Raw genomic sequence first — 15,474 nt, 5'->3', positions numbered from 1 at the left:
CATCAGATCATCAAACCTTCGTCAGATTGCTGCTCTGTGTTGCTTATAAATACATTTTGACCAAATAACCATTCCCTGATGGAGACAATGAGGTGTGGTTGAAAGCTCGACAAAAAGCTACTAAGTGAACTTACTTCTTCTGTTTTTTTCTCTCAAAACTCTGAAGTCAAGAATGAATTTCCACTCTAAACGTATCTCAATTCTTTGATCTGATGAATTCACAGCAGTCATTGCTAATAGATATATAGATACAGTTGTTTTAATTGATATCAAGATTCCACTGGTATTTCGATCAGTGATCGGAAATAGCATTTTACTTTAAACCTTCATGACAAAAATACATACAAAACACTGCAGTTCACAAAATACTCTTCTCTGTGGGTATTGTTTTCCGCACCTTACATTTCTATATGCAGTGGCACATTGTTTCTGAAGGTAACCTAAAATTGTGCTTTGTCTTAAAGCTGTGAATGTTGTTATTTACTGTCCGTCACTCATTTATGAAAAATGTTCTTGTCTCTTAGCTTGGTATTGGGTGTCCAGCTGCCTGGTAGCCTCAATTCAGGGCAAACTTGTCCTTGTGCCAGGAAATCCCCGTCCTTCTTCCGCAGTGGGAGGTGACGTCAGCTGGCTGCAGCAGCAGCGCTTCTTCTGCTGATGTGCGCAAAGTGCAAGAGGCTACATGATGCTCTCTATCCCCGCTGCTGGAGTTATTTTAATATTAGCTTGGATTTATCCAAGTTACGCACTATATTTCCACATTGGAGAGACGGAGAAAAAATGCTTCATTGAAGAAATCCCAGACGAGACCATGGTTATTGGTAAGATAAGATGTTGTGGGATCGTTAGCTTGACGGAACGTTAGCTATCTGACATTAGCAATGCACACGAACAGCTGGCTCCAGCAAAGATGCTGCATTCAGCAAAGATGCTGCATTGGGTATGACAGCAGTAACGACAAAAAGACTCGGCAGTTATTAAGAAACGTCTAGTTCATACCATTTAGACTGAACACAGGCCTTAAAATCGTATACACTGGAGTTTTCTGAAGGCTTTTGTAGCCGCTGGATAGCTTCCTTACACTTCGCCTAGACTCTCTAATTGAGCGATAGCATTAACCTTACTACCTGAGTTTCTGTTTTACATTCAGAATGATACCTGTATTAGATGGCACAAGGCACTAACTTGTAAGTAGTTTACTTATGCCATCGTAAATTTAAGAGACAAGTTAGTAATCCTTACTGCAATGGAAAGTATTTGTGTTATTGCTAATTCTTTAGACACCAGGATCGTAAACTTAGGTTCAAACCTGTCGTAAATAAGCAGTATTTTCTACCCGAAACCAAAGGTGACGTGGATAATATTTGTTCATTTTAATTATGACAGTAATGTTGTGATGAGTGACACTTCTAATACAAAGCTCCCAATTACCATCAGTCCTATGAATCTCTGCACCGCCCACATTGACATCATGTTTGTCTGTAACAGGTAACCTGCACAGTGCAGATGGACATACATTCTGTGCTACTATATTTATATTTGTGTATTTATGTTTATTGTTGCTACCATAGTATGCATGTAAATACGGGGTTAAATGATGCATGAACTGGACATTGAAGTGGAATGATGGTGTATCACAAACTGTTCAAGGATGTCCTGATTCCCAGTGAAGGGGTTTATCTAACTCCAGAATTTGCTGCATCAAATGACAAATTTTGCGTACAGCCCAACTGATTATGGATACTGCTTGTGATATTGATATTTAACAGTTGATGGAAAAAGTATGTACTGGCGTATGATTCATTTTTTCAATAAGGATATAACATAAATAAACATTTTGATATGATCTCTTAAATTATTTTTTTTGAATGCTGCTATAATGAATATTTTGATATTGAGATATTAACATATTAACAGACTCTCTGAATCTCTGGAGTTGGTAGAAAACAAAACAGAGGTAATGGCAGAATGAATATTGCACTTATATTCATCTTCATCTTATTCTGAGTCTGATGGATGAGTAAATAATCAACTGTTTGTTAAAAAGGTCTCCATCTTGACATGTGATATCATGTCAGTGTTGTGTTTAGAGCTTGTTTCCACTGCCCCTAAGTGGCTAAACAGTATGTCAGTGCAGGTTTTTTAGTGAGATGATGAAGATATGTGATGGGTGGGTCTTTTTAGTTGAAAAACTCACTGACGGACAGCATATGCAATATGTAACCTACTACTGACATTTCTGTACTTCATGTACTACACTACATGTCTTGTTACCTATTGGCCCTATCGACTGACATATACACAACTACATTAATGTCAGTCAGCCTGGCCAATTTTTCTGTCAGGCTGTTTTATAGTAGAGATTTTTTTTAACATGTTGTGAAGATATTGAGCTGATTCTGATAAACTTCATGCATGAATGTTTGGTAAAGTGTCAGGCGAATGGGCTTCGGCATTACTTAAAGTGAAATCTGCTGTTTTTTGAAACCTTGCATGAAAATGATATAATAATTTTTTACAGTTTAAACTACATTTAATATTCTCACATTGTATATTTTTCAGTCATTGTTCTTTTTCTCTTTCTTTTCATACTTTTCAATGTTATATGTTTTTATATTTCTGCCACTGTATTATGTTGACTTCACCCATTTGCTCAATTAACGTTTCTGCTCGTTATACTCTCAGGATGATTTTGATTCTATTGCTGTGTTACTGGTGCAGCAGTCTTGCAAAGTTACTCTCCTTTGATCAACCTGATGTTATTTGTCTATGTTGCTTTGCCTGTCTGACAGGAAAGTACAGGACCCAGCTGTGGGACAAGCAGAGCAGTTCCTTCCTCCCATCCACCCCCGGCCTTGGAATGCACGTTGAGATCAAGGATCCAGATACAAAGGTGAGGAAAGACACAGTGATAGTCTAAAACACACCCACATGCATGTGATTAGAATCTAAAGATTTGTCCCTTCCAACTCTCCCAGATTATCCTTTCTCGTCAATATGGGTCAGACGGGCGGTTCACCTTCACCTCCCACACTCCTGGAGAACACCAGATTTGTTTGCACTCCAACTCCACCAAGATGGCTCTCTTTGCAGGAGGGAAACTGGTATGAATGTAGTCACTGCTTTGATTTTTAACCAACTGAACAGTTATTGTCCTTCATAATGATTCACATAAATGTTTTGTACTGACAACATTACTTTCATGTTCAATCAATCAATCAAAATGTATTTATATAGCACTTTACAACACTCAAGGTGACCAAAGTGCTTTCCAGTCCAGTCAAAAACAAACAGTAAAATTAGAAATGAAAACAGATTATAAGAAAGCAACAATAGAACACATATCAGGGAAATAAAAACAGATAAAATCAAATAAAATAAGATAGAATAATATAAGATATGATAAAATAAAATAAAATGTTACCACATTACTGTGTATTAAAAGCCAGTCTGAAAAGATGTTTTGAGCCGAGTTTTGAAGAGGCCAAAGTCTGTGATGGTGCGCATGTCAGGGGGCAGTTTGTTCCAGAGTCTGGGCCCAGCGACGGAAAAGGCTCAAACCCCCTCAGTGTTTATACCTGGCCCTTGGGACTTCCAGTAATAACTGATTTGTGGACCTTAGCGCCCTGTTTGGGTTTCGGACGGAGAGAAGCTCTGTCAAATAAATAATAGCTAGGCCGTTGATGGCTTTAAAAACAAAAAGTAAAATTTAAAAATCTATCCTAAAAGAAACTGCAAGACAGTGGAGGGAAAAGAGGACTGGGGTGATGTGCTGACGCCTTGAAGTGTTCGTCAGGAAATGAGCTGCTGCATTTTGCACCAGCTGGAGGCGGCTCAGGGCAGCAGCAGTAGTAGTAGTAGTCTATTTGTGAGCTGATAAAAGCGTGAATAGTCCTTTCAAGGTCAGTGTGATTATCAATCTGTTTGACAAATGAGAAACTGCTGTCAAAAATAACCCCAAGATTCTTTACAAATGGTTTTAGCTTAAAAAACAGTCCGAATCTGCAAGAACATTGTCACCAAATAGAATATACTCGGTCTTCTCCTCGTTCAAATGAAGGAAATTGCTCCCCAGCCATGACTTGATGTCACTGATGCAGTCTGTGAGGGACTGAAGAGCAACACTTTTGGTTGGGAACACTGGTAAATACAGCTGGAGGTCATCAGCGTAGCAGTGAAATGCTAAATTATGTCTCGCTATAATTGACCCCAGCAGCAACATATAAAGTGAAAAAAGCGAAGGTCCTAAAATAGAGCCCTGGGGAACTCCACAAAACAAAGAGGCAACAGATCACCAATCATTACAGAAAAAGTCCGGTTGTTTAGGTAAGATTCAAACCACGTGCAATACCACGGATAGCAACATAATTATTTAAGCGGGACAAGAGAATGGAATGGTCCACTGTATCAAATGCTCAACGGACACAGCTATGTCATTGTGTACTTTAAGCAGCACAGACTCTGTGCTATGCTGTGATCTGAACCCAAACTGGAATTTTTCCAGGATAAAATGATTTTCTAAAAATGCCTGTAACTGGATAAAAACATCTAAAGATCTGAGATTAAAGGCAAGTTAGAAGCAGGTCTAAAATGAGATAAAACATTAGCATCAAGATGTGTTTTTTTAAGAAGTGGTCCCACAACAGCATGTTTAAAAGAAGCCAGAACACACCCTGAGCTAAGGCAAGTGTTCATTAAAACCAAGAGGACAGGCCCAACAGGAGAGAACACCTCTTTAAGCAATTTTGTTGTGAAAACATCCAAAGGGCAATTTGTTGTTTTCATGTGTTTCACTTCATCAGCAAGGGATGAGAGGGAGATGGGCTCAAAGTGGTCAAACACTGAACAGTGTGGGGTTGTAGTAGACTGGTCTGGTCTGATGCTGCCGCTGCTTAGTGCTCTCACAGACATCACTTTGTCAACGAAAAAGCATAAGAAGTCCTCACATGTAGAAACAGTGGCGTCAGACAGAGGACTAGAGTGGGGGCTCACAACAGAATTAATAGTACTGAACAACACACTGGGGCAGTGTCCATGAGTCGAGATAACGTCGGACAGATATTGTGATTTAGCCTCCTTCACAGCCCTCTGATACTGAGCAAGACTGTCCCTCAGTATCTCCAGCGATACATGTAGCCTGTCTTTCTTCCAGCGTCGCTCCGCCTGTCTGCAGCGCTGTCTGAGAGTCCGGGTTGAATCATTCAACCAGGGACAGGCCTGGGCTTGGTGGACCTGGACCTAAGAGTGGCGATAGTGTCCAGGATCTCAGAACAAGCAGAGTAGAAAGATGACAGGAAGCTGTCTGGGCATCCAGTCGGATTAATTCCATCACAGGCGTAGAACTCAGAGTTCATAAAAGCAGCCTCAAACTCTGCAGCTGTTGAGGGAGTAATAGTCTGACGACGAGATGCTGGGACGGGAGGCTTTCCAACAGGTGGAGGAGCAAGAACTTCAAAAATCACTGGGAAATGATCTGAGATGGGAGTCTCAGATATTTCAACAAGTGACACCATAAGTCTATGATGATAGAGGTTAACTGTATACAATATCTATATCTTTCATATAAAAACAGTCAAGGATCTTTGCCACACTCTTGCCCACCTACGAGACCCGTAATGGTCCACGCACCGAGCTCCACTGGACTTTCTATGATAGGTGATGCCATTTTCCAAGAAAATTGATTGGTTAGTAGGTGGTGCTTTTATATACATTGATTTGTTATCAACATAACCTGCTTAGATGCTGGTTAGATGTGCTGCAGAAGTTAGCATGGCAATATACCCCAGTAAAAAATAAAACACCAAAAACCCTGAAAACCCAGGGTTAAACCTGACGTGACCTCGATAATCCCAGTTCGTGCTTCGTAGTACAGGCCTCTGATACAGGTCAGACTAGTTTTCAGGTTTAGCTCCACCTCAGCCTTAAGCAATATTACAATCAATCTGACAGAGTGAAACACACAGTTTTCTGCAAAGCTTCTTCCTGAAGTTGTCTATCCACTGCTGCACTGGGAACTTGAGTCCATTAGTAATACATGCCAGTCTGATGACATTATGGCAGCGACTGCGCTGTAGACTTCAAAAGAATTTATATCAGATTTTAAGTATTTGCACATTATTCCAATGAACACGTGCTTTTAATTGCATTGACAATAAACAAAGCCTATAACTAGCTTAAAGCCAGAGCTGTAGCCTCACAGTAAGTATACTATTTGTTCTCTTGGTAATGGTTTTGCACATTGTTCTGGCTGATTAGATCTCTGCTCAGGATGAAGGTAGGCTGAGCTAAACTGGGAATTACTTAAGGTCATCAGACTTGATGTATAAATAAGGATGATAAAGGTGTAATTTTTGCTGCCCTATCAGGTGCAACAAAGTAAAATTCAAACAGTATTTCCACTGCAGTTGTGTACAAACTGTTGAGTAGATTTTCTGTTACTGTGAATAGCTAAGCAAGTAAAAGAAGTGAAAGCTGACACCTTTAATTTCAAGTGAGATTGTGTTTTTATTTTCAGTCTTTTACAGTTTCTGCGAAGAGTCACAGCTTGTAAAGGCTTTTTATAGCCAGCTAATAGTCTTTCAGTTCTTGTTTGGGGGATTTTGGTTCATTCTTCCCGCAAAAGGTTTCTACTTCTGTGAAATTCTTGGGCCGTCTTGCATGCACTGCTCTGCTGAGGTCACAGATGTTTGATGATGTTTAGGCTGGGGGTTGTTAAGGTCATAACCTTCAGCTTGGTCCTCTTGAGGTCCTCCATTGTGGATTTTGAGGTGTGTTTGGGGTCACTAACCTTCTGAAGAAGCCATCCTCTTCATCTTTTGTACAGATTTTGTGATGTTTGCTTCCAGAATTTGCTGGTCTTTAATTGAATCTGAATCAGCCACTGGCTGCAATACAAGCTCAAAGCATGATCGCTCCACCCCTTGCTTAACAGTTGGAGAGGTGTTCTTTTCATGGAACCCTTTTTCTCCAAACATACCTTTGCTCATTGCTTCTGATGCTGAATTTTGTGGTGAGGATGCAGGAAAGGTTTTCTTCTGTTGACTCTCCCATGAAGGCCCACATTTGTGCAGGTGGTGCTGCACAGTAGAACAGTGCACCACCACTCCAGAGTCTGCTAAATCTTCATGAAAGTCTTTTGCAGTCAGACGGGGGTTTGATTTGCCTCTCCAGCAGTCCTATGAGCAGTTCTCTCTCTGAATGTTTTCTTTGTCTTCCAGACCTCAGCTTGACCTCCACTGTTCCTGTTAGCTGACATTTCTTAACTACATTATGACCCGAGGAAACAGCGACCTGAAAACCCTTGCTGTCTTGTTACAGCCTTCTGCTGCGTTGTGGGCATCACTTATTTGAATTTTCAGAGTGCCAGCAGCTGCTCAAAGGAGCCAATGGCTGCTGATTGTTGGTTTGAGGAGTCAGAGTATCTATAAAGCTTTGAAATTTGCATCACTTGGCCTTTCCTAACGATGATTGTGATCAAGCCACAGCACTATCAAGCTAATTAAGGTCTGAGACCTTGGTAAAAGTTCTCTGAGTGCCCAGACTTGTGCATGGTGTTCTTTTCCTTGTTTTTCCCTCAAAAATTGTGCAAAACAAAAATAATACACTAATCTTGTTTAAGACGTTAAAGAGGATGTTTTTCTGACTTAATGACTTTTGGAGATCAGTCCACCTTCTACTCAGTTAACTATTCCATTTTGTAGTTTTATTCCATCACTATTACATGTTCATGCACATTGTATATGGAGGCTGTTGTGTCACTTCTACAAACCAACTAGCAAAATCCACCTGATAGAGAAACTTAGTCTCTCGAAAATGCAAATTATCTTCTTTTATTTCTAGAAATAACATTGCCTGGCTGGGGTCTTACTTGAAACTTTGAAAGTTATTTGAAAGTTTATTGTCGTGTTGCATCTTATAGTCACTGAACATTAAGTTTAATTAAAGTTAATTAATGATATTTTAAATTGAAGAGAAACTCAAATATTAAACAAAACCATGAGGACTAGAATGAGGTCATCGATTCATACAGATTCTGAAGCCAACTTTGGGTGTCATTTTATTTTAACTTCAACCACAAAAGTCTTCAGAAGGTAAATAGCTCTTCATACAAACCTATAGGCATATCTCCAAAATAGAGAAAGTGAAGTTAAACATCAGTACTAAAACCCAGCATCCTTGACATTAAAGGTTCCACTTTCTTCAGAAAAGGCCAGTGCAGGTCTACCCTCTCTCCAGCGAGAGTCTGGGTCCCAGTTCATTTGACAGACTAATCACATTTTCAAAATCAAATAATAACTAACCATTACAAGCAATTCTAAATGAGGATTTTTGGAAGAGCTCCCTGGATTGGAGTAATTCCCATTACGTCCACAGGACCTGAACCATAATGACATGATTTCAAACATAGTGCTGCAGCAAAGCTAATGGAAGAGTTCACCACAAGTCTTAAAACTCTTTTGCTTTGCATTATGGCACTGGTTCTGTTCAGTTTTGCTTGAAACTCTTTAACTTGTTACATGGTTATTGCATGTTTTTCTGTGGCAGTGAACGTCACACAGTTAAGTCTTTACATGTCTGTTTTCTTTATTGTCAACTGCTGTGATCTGATCTTAAACCAGACTCAGTGTGGTCGAATCATATCAACTTCAAGTTGCATTTCTGAAACTATTTGTCATGGTTGTGTTTTTTAGGTTAATTCAAGTTAATTCAAAGTTTTTGCAATAAACCCTGTTATCTAAGCCTTTTTATGAAACACCCCTATCAGACGTTTTTTTATTGCCCACAGAATACAAGCACTCAGATTTCAAATTTGCTGTTTTCCCAATTTTGCAGAGAGTCCATCTAGATATTCAGGTCGGAGAACATACCAACAACTATCCTGAAATTGCAGCTAAGGACAAACTCACCGAGCTGCAGCTGCGAGTCCGTCAGCTATTGGACCAAGTGGAGCAGATCCAGAAGGAGCAAAACTACCAGAGGGTCAGTATAAAATACAGCTGCACCAAGTCCAGTGTGAGAAGACAGCTTTATTCATTACAGTTGCTGTCTATGTCATTACCCCGCTGTAAAGATTCGATTGTGCATCATGTCCTCTACAGTATCGGGAGGAGCGGTTCCGCATGACGAGCGAGAGCACCAACCAGCGTGTTCTCTGGTGGTCCATCGCCCAGACACTCATCCTCATCGTCACTGGCATTTGGCAGATGAAGCACCTCAAAAGCTTCTTTGAGGCCAAGAAACTGGTGTAGTGTGTTTGTGAACAACGTCACATTTAGGAAGCAACATAAGCATGAGTAGACAGACTTTACTGACCGGAATGGAGAGACGTCCACCCACAGCGCAGAAACATCCAGGAGGAGATGTGGTCTTGATATTAGCCAGAAACGGTTATCAGTCCTGGGCAATGTGTTTTCCTTGTCAATGTTTTAGGCTGTTGTTATTTTTCTGTTAGCACCGAGACAGTAGCACAACATTCCAATTGCCTTTCTTGTCGTGTTTCTTGACAACACTGGACGTGTGATTTTTGATCTTCCTGTGCAAGAAGAAACTGGGACAACATTAGTGAACTGAGATTGGTTTTCTGTGGCCATGCAGGAGTGAATGACCACTGCAATAGAAATGTAAGAATGAGATTGTTAAAGCTGTTACAAGTAATAAGTGAGTAGTGTACTGAAACCTGATTTTATGTAGGCCATTTTTTGTCATTGTTACTGTTGCACAGTTTTATCTCCAGGTTTTATCACTTCTAACAACATGCTTTCAGCTGTGTTCGTCCATTGGTTACTCATACGCAGATATTATACCGGCCTTGATTCCTGACTTGTCCTTTTGATAACGCTTTACTTTAACCCTGTAAACAGCATTTATGAGCAGTATGTAAGACCTTAATAAGTATATTAATATATGATATTAGGCACCAGCACCACTGAGGACACTTTAAAGTGCTCATTGATGTCTTTATGAACGATTATAAGCTCCCAGGAGGGATTGGTAATAAACAGATAATTAATCATCAGTAACACACCGTAACAAAGCTGTAATGACATGTGAATACACACATGAACAAACAGTGTGTTATCATTGACAGCCAGGTTTCAAACAGGAGTTAATGTGTTCAGATCTCCCAAAGACATTACCTTCAAGCTTAGCTTTAGCTTCAAGGTTCATTCATGATTTCAGACATTGTTGTTGTCTAATTCTGAAGTTAAGGTCCACTTGTTGAAATGTCTTTGTATCCTCTGACATTTTCCAGTGTTTATATATCGCTCATCAAGGTGAAATGGAGGGTCAAAGTCAAGCGTTACCACCCCTCTACTGACTGTATATACCGAAGTTTGTAGCTAGAGTACAGTTTCCTGTGCGTTTTACCACAGCTAAGTCTGTAGATACTTGTGATACTCGTCTATTAACAGCAGGACTCTACTGTACGTTGCAGATAACAGGTATATCTTCTAGCCTGCCCTGTTCTTTTTCTAATGCCTTTTACACATTGAATGATACACAGGTCTTACAATTTTTCATTCGTGTCACCAGGTGTTTATGTTCCATCTCTGTCATAGAATGTATTTATTGAGCAGTTGCGGCTTGTTTTATTGCTGAGCTTGAATCAGGTTTATTGTAATGTAATGTTGTTTTCATGACTTCTTTTTGGTTCTCTTTCTCAGTGGAACAGATGTTTGATACGTTTGCAGATTCTGTTCATTCCCATTCATAGTGAAGAAGTTACAGTGAGACATTTGGTTAACAGTGTTTTCATTTTTTACTCGCAAAGTTTGAAATTGTCCAATTCTCAAGATTCAGTATATTTGGTGTTAAATTTTGTTTGAAGTTGTTAAATCGTCACACTAAAAATATTCACATTTTTACTGCTGTCCTGATGTCACCTCCATGTTCTTAATAAAGAAACTTTGGCCAGACCTCTGTCTGTCTCTGATGTTATTTGTGCCACTTTGCCCTGACTTGAAGAAATACACAGCAAATGGCAGATATTTTCAACAGGAAAGTTTATTGCTTGGCTTCGGCTTCCCTCAGAGCCACACTCCAAACCAAACAATGCTGAAACGCCTTGTCAAGACAGCAACCACACGTCTGACCAGAAGATTTTTTAATCACGGACAATGAGAGCACTTTTCATGGAGACAGGAAACACATTGACCTTCTGACATCTTGAAGACACCACTGCTACGCCATGATTTAGCTGCAGGGTAAAAATCTGCTCAGAAACAAAACCACCACTTTGCATAGATTACCTCCCTTTCTTCTCCAGCAGTGCACCACACTGCAGCATGGACACGAGACGTCCACAGAAACACAACACTTCCTGCAGGGTTCCTCTTGGATTTGTTAATATCAAGAATAGAGATTTGACACACCATACGAAACAATATCAAACACAATACTATGTGTCATTAAAAAGGGATAAATGATTTATTAAATCAGGTCTTTTTCATCTGTACAACAACAACGGTACATCGCACTGTGTGGACTTCCAATCTGTGGGACACTGTACACAGTCAAGCACATTTCGGCACTGTCACATGTTGGGTTGGAAAGGTAGAAAATATCACATCAGCACAACAAATCCAAACACTATCTCATAACTCACGTGAAATCATTTTCCATAGGCCTCCATGTTTTCAGTAGTTGTACATTTGTCTTGTATCCAGTAATGTTGTAGGAGGATTTCCATGAGAAGGAAGTCAGAGCACTATAGGTTAGTAACACACTAGTTTTAAAAAAGGTTTAACTAGTTCTGTACCGAATGCCACTTTTTAATGCTTAAAAGAGCAAGAAGGGCACAAAAACGTGAAGAGGATTAAGCAAATACACTTTTAAATTATTCAAGAATTTTGCGACCCTTGCTCCACATGGCTCTGTGGAAACGATCTGTTTCACCGCTCTGGTCACTTCGCATGTGAAGAGTGCTTTTCTTTTTTTTCTTAAAGGTATCTCAGAGGAGGAGAAGCTCTTCTTAGTGTTCAGACACGGTGAGGTGTTGCATCTTCTTGGCGGCCTCTTCTGACACCGTCTTGGATGACTTCTCGGGGCTGGGAGCTGGGCTGGGATTCGGAGTGTTGGCCGCGCTGTTGGGGTACTCCCTGTTGCCGAATATAATGCTACCCACTCGCACGTTGGTGGCGCCCACCTCGATCTTCAACACGCGGGGGCACACATGTAAGAATGGGAAAAAAATCCCTTTGTGAACACATTAGACAGCAAGAGTCTTCACGAGCATTGGGCTGACTTCTGTGCATCAATGACAATGTTATGGAATCAAACAGGAGAATCTTACAGTCAACTGAAGACTTTGTGACTTAACACTGAACATACAGCACTGCAACTGAATGTTGGTTTTAAATACTGGACACTCAAACAGTTTATATGAATTTTCGAACAAATTCAGGTGTCAAAACAAACAAATAAAAAAAATCAAAATCCAGTTTTTGCTTAACGGGAACATGAAAGAGGGAATTCATTCATTCAATCATTTGCTTCTATTTGCACTAAGAGTTTAGAAATGCTGATAAGGAGTAAGACTCACCGCATGTTCAAAATCTGTGGACATACCCATGCTGAGCTCCACCTCCTCCAGAGGCAGCTTCAGACTGTCACACACCTCCTGTCTGCGGCTCAGCAGCATCTGCACCGGGAACACATGTTGAGATTACAGCCACACCGATACTTTCCAGGCCAATGTGAGATCGATATCTAGGATTATCAATATCTAGGATCTGGTAACAACATACAGCCATGTTTTCCCCTAAACAGTCTAAACAAATGAAACCTTCAGATGTTTATGAACAAGAGACATCTGAAGTGGGAACTTTTGCAGTGCAAGAATCAACATGTCAGCACTCTCTGGTGGACAAACTTGGAGACACTATTTCTAGACCTCAAACCAAACACACAACATTTCTGTACTGCAAGTTAATATCAGTCTGTCTGATCTACCGCTGGCTGAGATCAGCATCTGTTTAGTTTCCCTTTTCAAATTGGATTTATGGGTTTGATTTTTTTTTAGCACTTTTATAATCTCATTTAGTTTTAGTTGCAGTGTTTTTACTGTCATGTATTACAACAGTCTGCCCTGGGTTGAGAGTCAGGGCTGAAAGAACACATATTTGTGTTGTACATGTGGGGTATTGTTAACTGTAGATGTACGGTTTGCATGTGTGCTGCTTGAAACACTGTGATGCTGCTGTCTTGAAAAAGAGACTGCGCGATCTCAACGGGACTTACCTGGGACTGAATCAATAAATACAGCAGACATCTTCTTTACACCAGCCTTAGTTTGATTCAGACTCTACTCGGATTCTGTTTGTGAAGAATACTGTTTGAATCATTGTTTTGGATCGCTTCAGTTCACGCTGGCTCAGTGGGATGGGTGAGGTGGGGCCTTTCTGTGTCTGCATGTTCTCCCCATGCTTGAGTTTCCCCCCACCGCTAAAACATGTATCTTAGGTCACTTCTCCTGGCTTACCATAACAGAAAAAAGCGCTTCACAATTTTGCCGCCCCCAAAAAAAACTCAATTAAAAATGCTTTCCCCTCAAGACCGCATCGTTTTCATACGAGTACTTTATACCTGAAAGTCTGGGTTGGGGCCCAGGGTGAGGTCATAGCCATAGCGCCCGATGGTCATGAGTCCTGAGAAGTGCAGGGCAGAGCACTGGGACACAATGTGTCTCACTGTGTTCACTGTCTCCTCTGGCGGCAGGCCGTGTTTGCCTACGACACACATTCACATACTGTGAACAACTGACTTCGATCACACAGCATGTGTTTGAGATGGGCTCACAAAACGAATCAACACTAACTCTGCTCTCCACTGGTGTTTATCTGCAACATGACCTTTAACCTCTGCGTGCTGGATCCTCTGAGTCGCTGCCATGAGCTGTTGACCTTATCTGCCAGCTTCATTGAATCCACAGTCTCCACGAGGAACAGGTTTGGCACACCTGCGAACAGAAAGACAAGACTCAGTGCGAGGTTGTTCTGTTTGAAACGCAGCTGGAGCGTTCTGAGTTTGACAGCCACTCACCCAAAAGCTTGTTGACATTATTCTTCTGTAGATGGCCGATAAAGTGCCACTTGATTTCTGGACATGAGTCTAAAATCTGGAATGAAGGGAGAAAGAAAGAGTGTCAAAGTGTCACAGATTGGGGTGTGAAAAAAATCAAGTCTACCTCATGAATATGTAAACCTACCAGAGGATCCGAAGCTTTGTCCACAAGTTCATTGACCTGGTGTGGAGAGAAAAGCACATTATTTCTCAGGTCAATCCCTCTCAGAGTTTTATGTTTATGCAGTGACACTTAGAAAGTCTGCAGTGATGCAGGTCAGCATCGTTCTCTACTCACATAATTTTCTCCAAAGTTGCGCTGCCCTTGTCGGTAGGCCTCCACAACCATGTCTGGGGGTTTCGTCTTGCTGACAGCTACCAGGCGAGGCGACACGGCTGGTAGTGCCTGAGGAAGGACACAACAGGCTCACTTTTCATCAGTATCAGTGAATGCATCATTAGATGAGGCTGGTGTGTGATGCTGCATGTTAGCCGAGGTCTTCAGGCTCTAGCAGAGCAGTGACTCAGCCCTGTCAGCAGCCTGCACAACACATGATGAACCTGCCTGTTTCTGGCTGCTGCTATGCTCACTCAGCTCTCCTCATGATTTAGATGTTCAGCTGAAAGACACCTGGGTGACACTGGAAAGGTGCTGTGCATTCCTACATGCCCTGACCTACATGACCTAATGGGAGACTTCATGAAAATGCCATCTTCACCAATGGACATCTTTCACAGAGCTGTGGTGTGAGGAGAGCCTGGTCAAAAGCATGCTCGTGTAAATAGAATAGTCTAGCAACATGCCAAAAGTCAGTCATCAAAACCTGAATAAAGGAAATGTGTCTTTGCAGCAACGTGCATGCAGATTCAGTTTGGAAGCATCATCGTCCTGTTCGCACGCGCATAATGCTGCCACCACAAGACCACGGTGTTATGAAAGTGCTGCCACCAGCCCGACTGTCTCCCATCCAAAGGTTGAGGTGTTTGGCAGCCTTACATAACGAGTCGTGCTGCCGCAGCACGACATTTTTGGAGGCCGTGAGTGGAGCGACGGTTGCGGGGCTCCTGAACAGGAGCCTGCCGGGCTGCAGTTACCTTTGGCCGACGTGCCGCCGCCTGGTTCACCCGCTCCACTACCGACTGTAGCGCCTTCCCAACCTCCTCCGACATTGCTACTTTCCACATACCGTCAAACGGCTACGTAAAGAAACGTCCCCGCGATGACGACAATGGGCTTTCAAAATAAAAGTCCGCCTACAGAGGAAGTGCGTCCTTCAGAGAGCGCCCCCTATTGTTCCGGCTTCAGCATTTCAGCCCGACAAAGTGAGTAAGTCCACCCGCCCGGACTGCTCTCCGGCAGTGGGTTGCCCTTCCCCTTCATGACAATACATCAGGTTTCCGCCCCCCCGTCAT

The 15,474-nt window shown here is 41.5% G+C and overlaps 2 protein-coding genes across 2 annotated transcripts; one reads left to right on the top strand and one right to left on the bottom strand.

The window, feature by feature from the left end:
* The first annotated feature begins 664 nt into the window (after nucleotides 1–664).
* tmed4 (transmembrane p24 trafficking protein 4) lies at nucleotides 665–10,916 on the top strand. The gene is made up of 5 exons (XM_041945760.1): nucleotides 665–821; nucleotides 2,793–2,893; nucleotides 2,979–3,104; nucleotides 8,833–8,979; nucleotides 9,099–10,916. The coding sequence occupies exons 1-5, from the start codon at nucleotides 683–685 to the stop codon at nucleotides 9,246–9,248; spliced, it is 663 nt and encodes a 220-aa protein (XP_041801694.1). The 5' UTR covers nucleotides 665–682; the 3' UTR covers nucleotides 9,249–10,916.
* An 80-nt stretch (nucleotides 10,917–10,996) lies between these two features.
* LOC121612897 (pyridoxal phosphate binding protein) lies at nucleotides 10,997–15,290 on the bottom strand. Its single transcript, XM_041946062.1, has 8 exons — nucleotides 15,157–15,290; nucleotides 14,360–14,467; nucleotides 14,207–14,242; nucleotides 14,041–14,116; nucleotides 13,817–13,957; nucleotides 13,585–13,727; nucleotides 12,542–12,640; nucleotides 10,997–12,151 (listed from the first exon to the last, which is right to left on the bottom strand). The coding sequence occupies exons 1-8, from the start codon at nucleotides 15,244–15,246 to the stop codon at nucleotides 11,972–11,974; spliced, it is 873 nt and encodes a 290-aa protein (XP_041801996.1). The 5' UTR covers nucleotides 15,247–15,290; the 3' UTR covers nucleotides 10,997–11,971.
* Between the last annotated feature and the right edge of the window lie 184 nt (nucleotides 15,291–15,474).

This window comes from Chelmon rostratus, chromosome 10 (assembly GCF_017976325.1).
Source record: "Chelmon rostratus isolate fCheRos1 chromosome 10, fCheRos1.pri, whole genome shotgun sequence".
Taxonomy (NCBI): Eukaryota; Metazoa; Chordata; class Actinopteri; order Chaetodontiformes; family Chaetodontidae; genus Chelmon; species Chelmon rostratus.
Note: the sequence above shows the minus strand (reverse complement) of the source record. Positions and strands in the feature narration are given on the sequence as shown.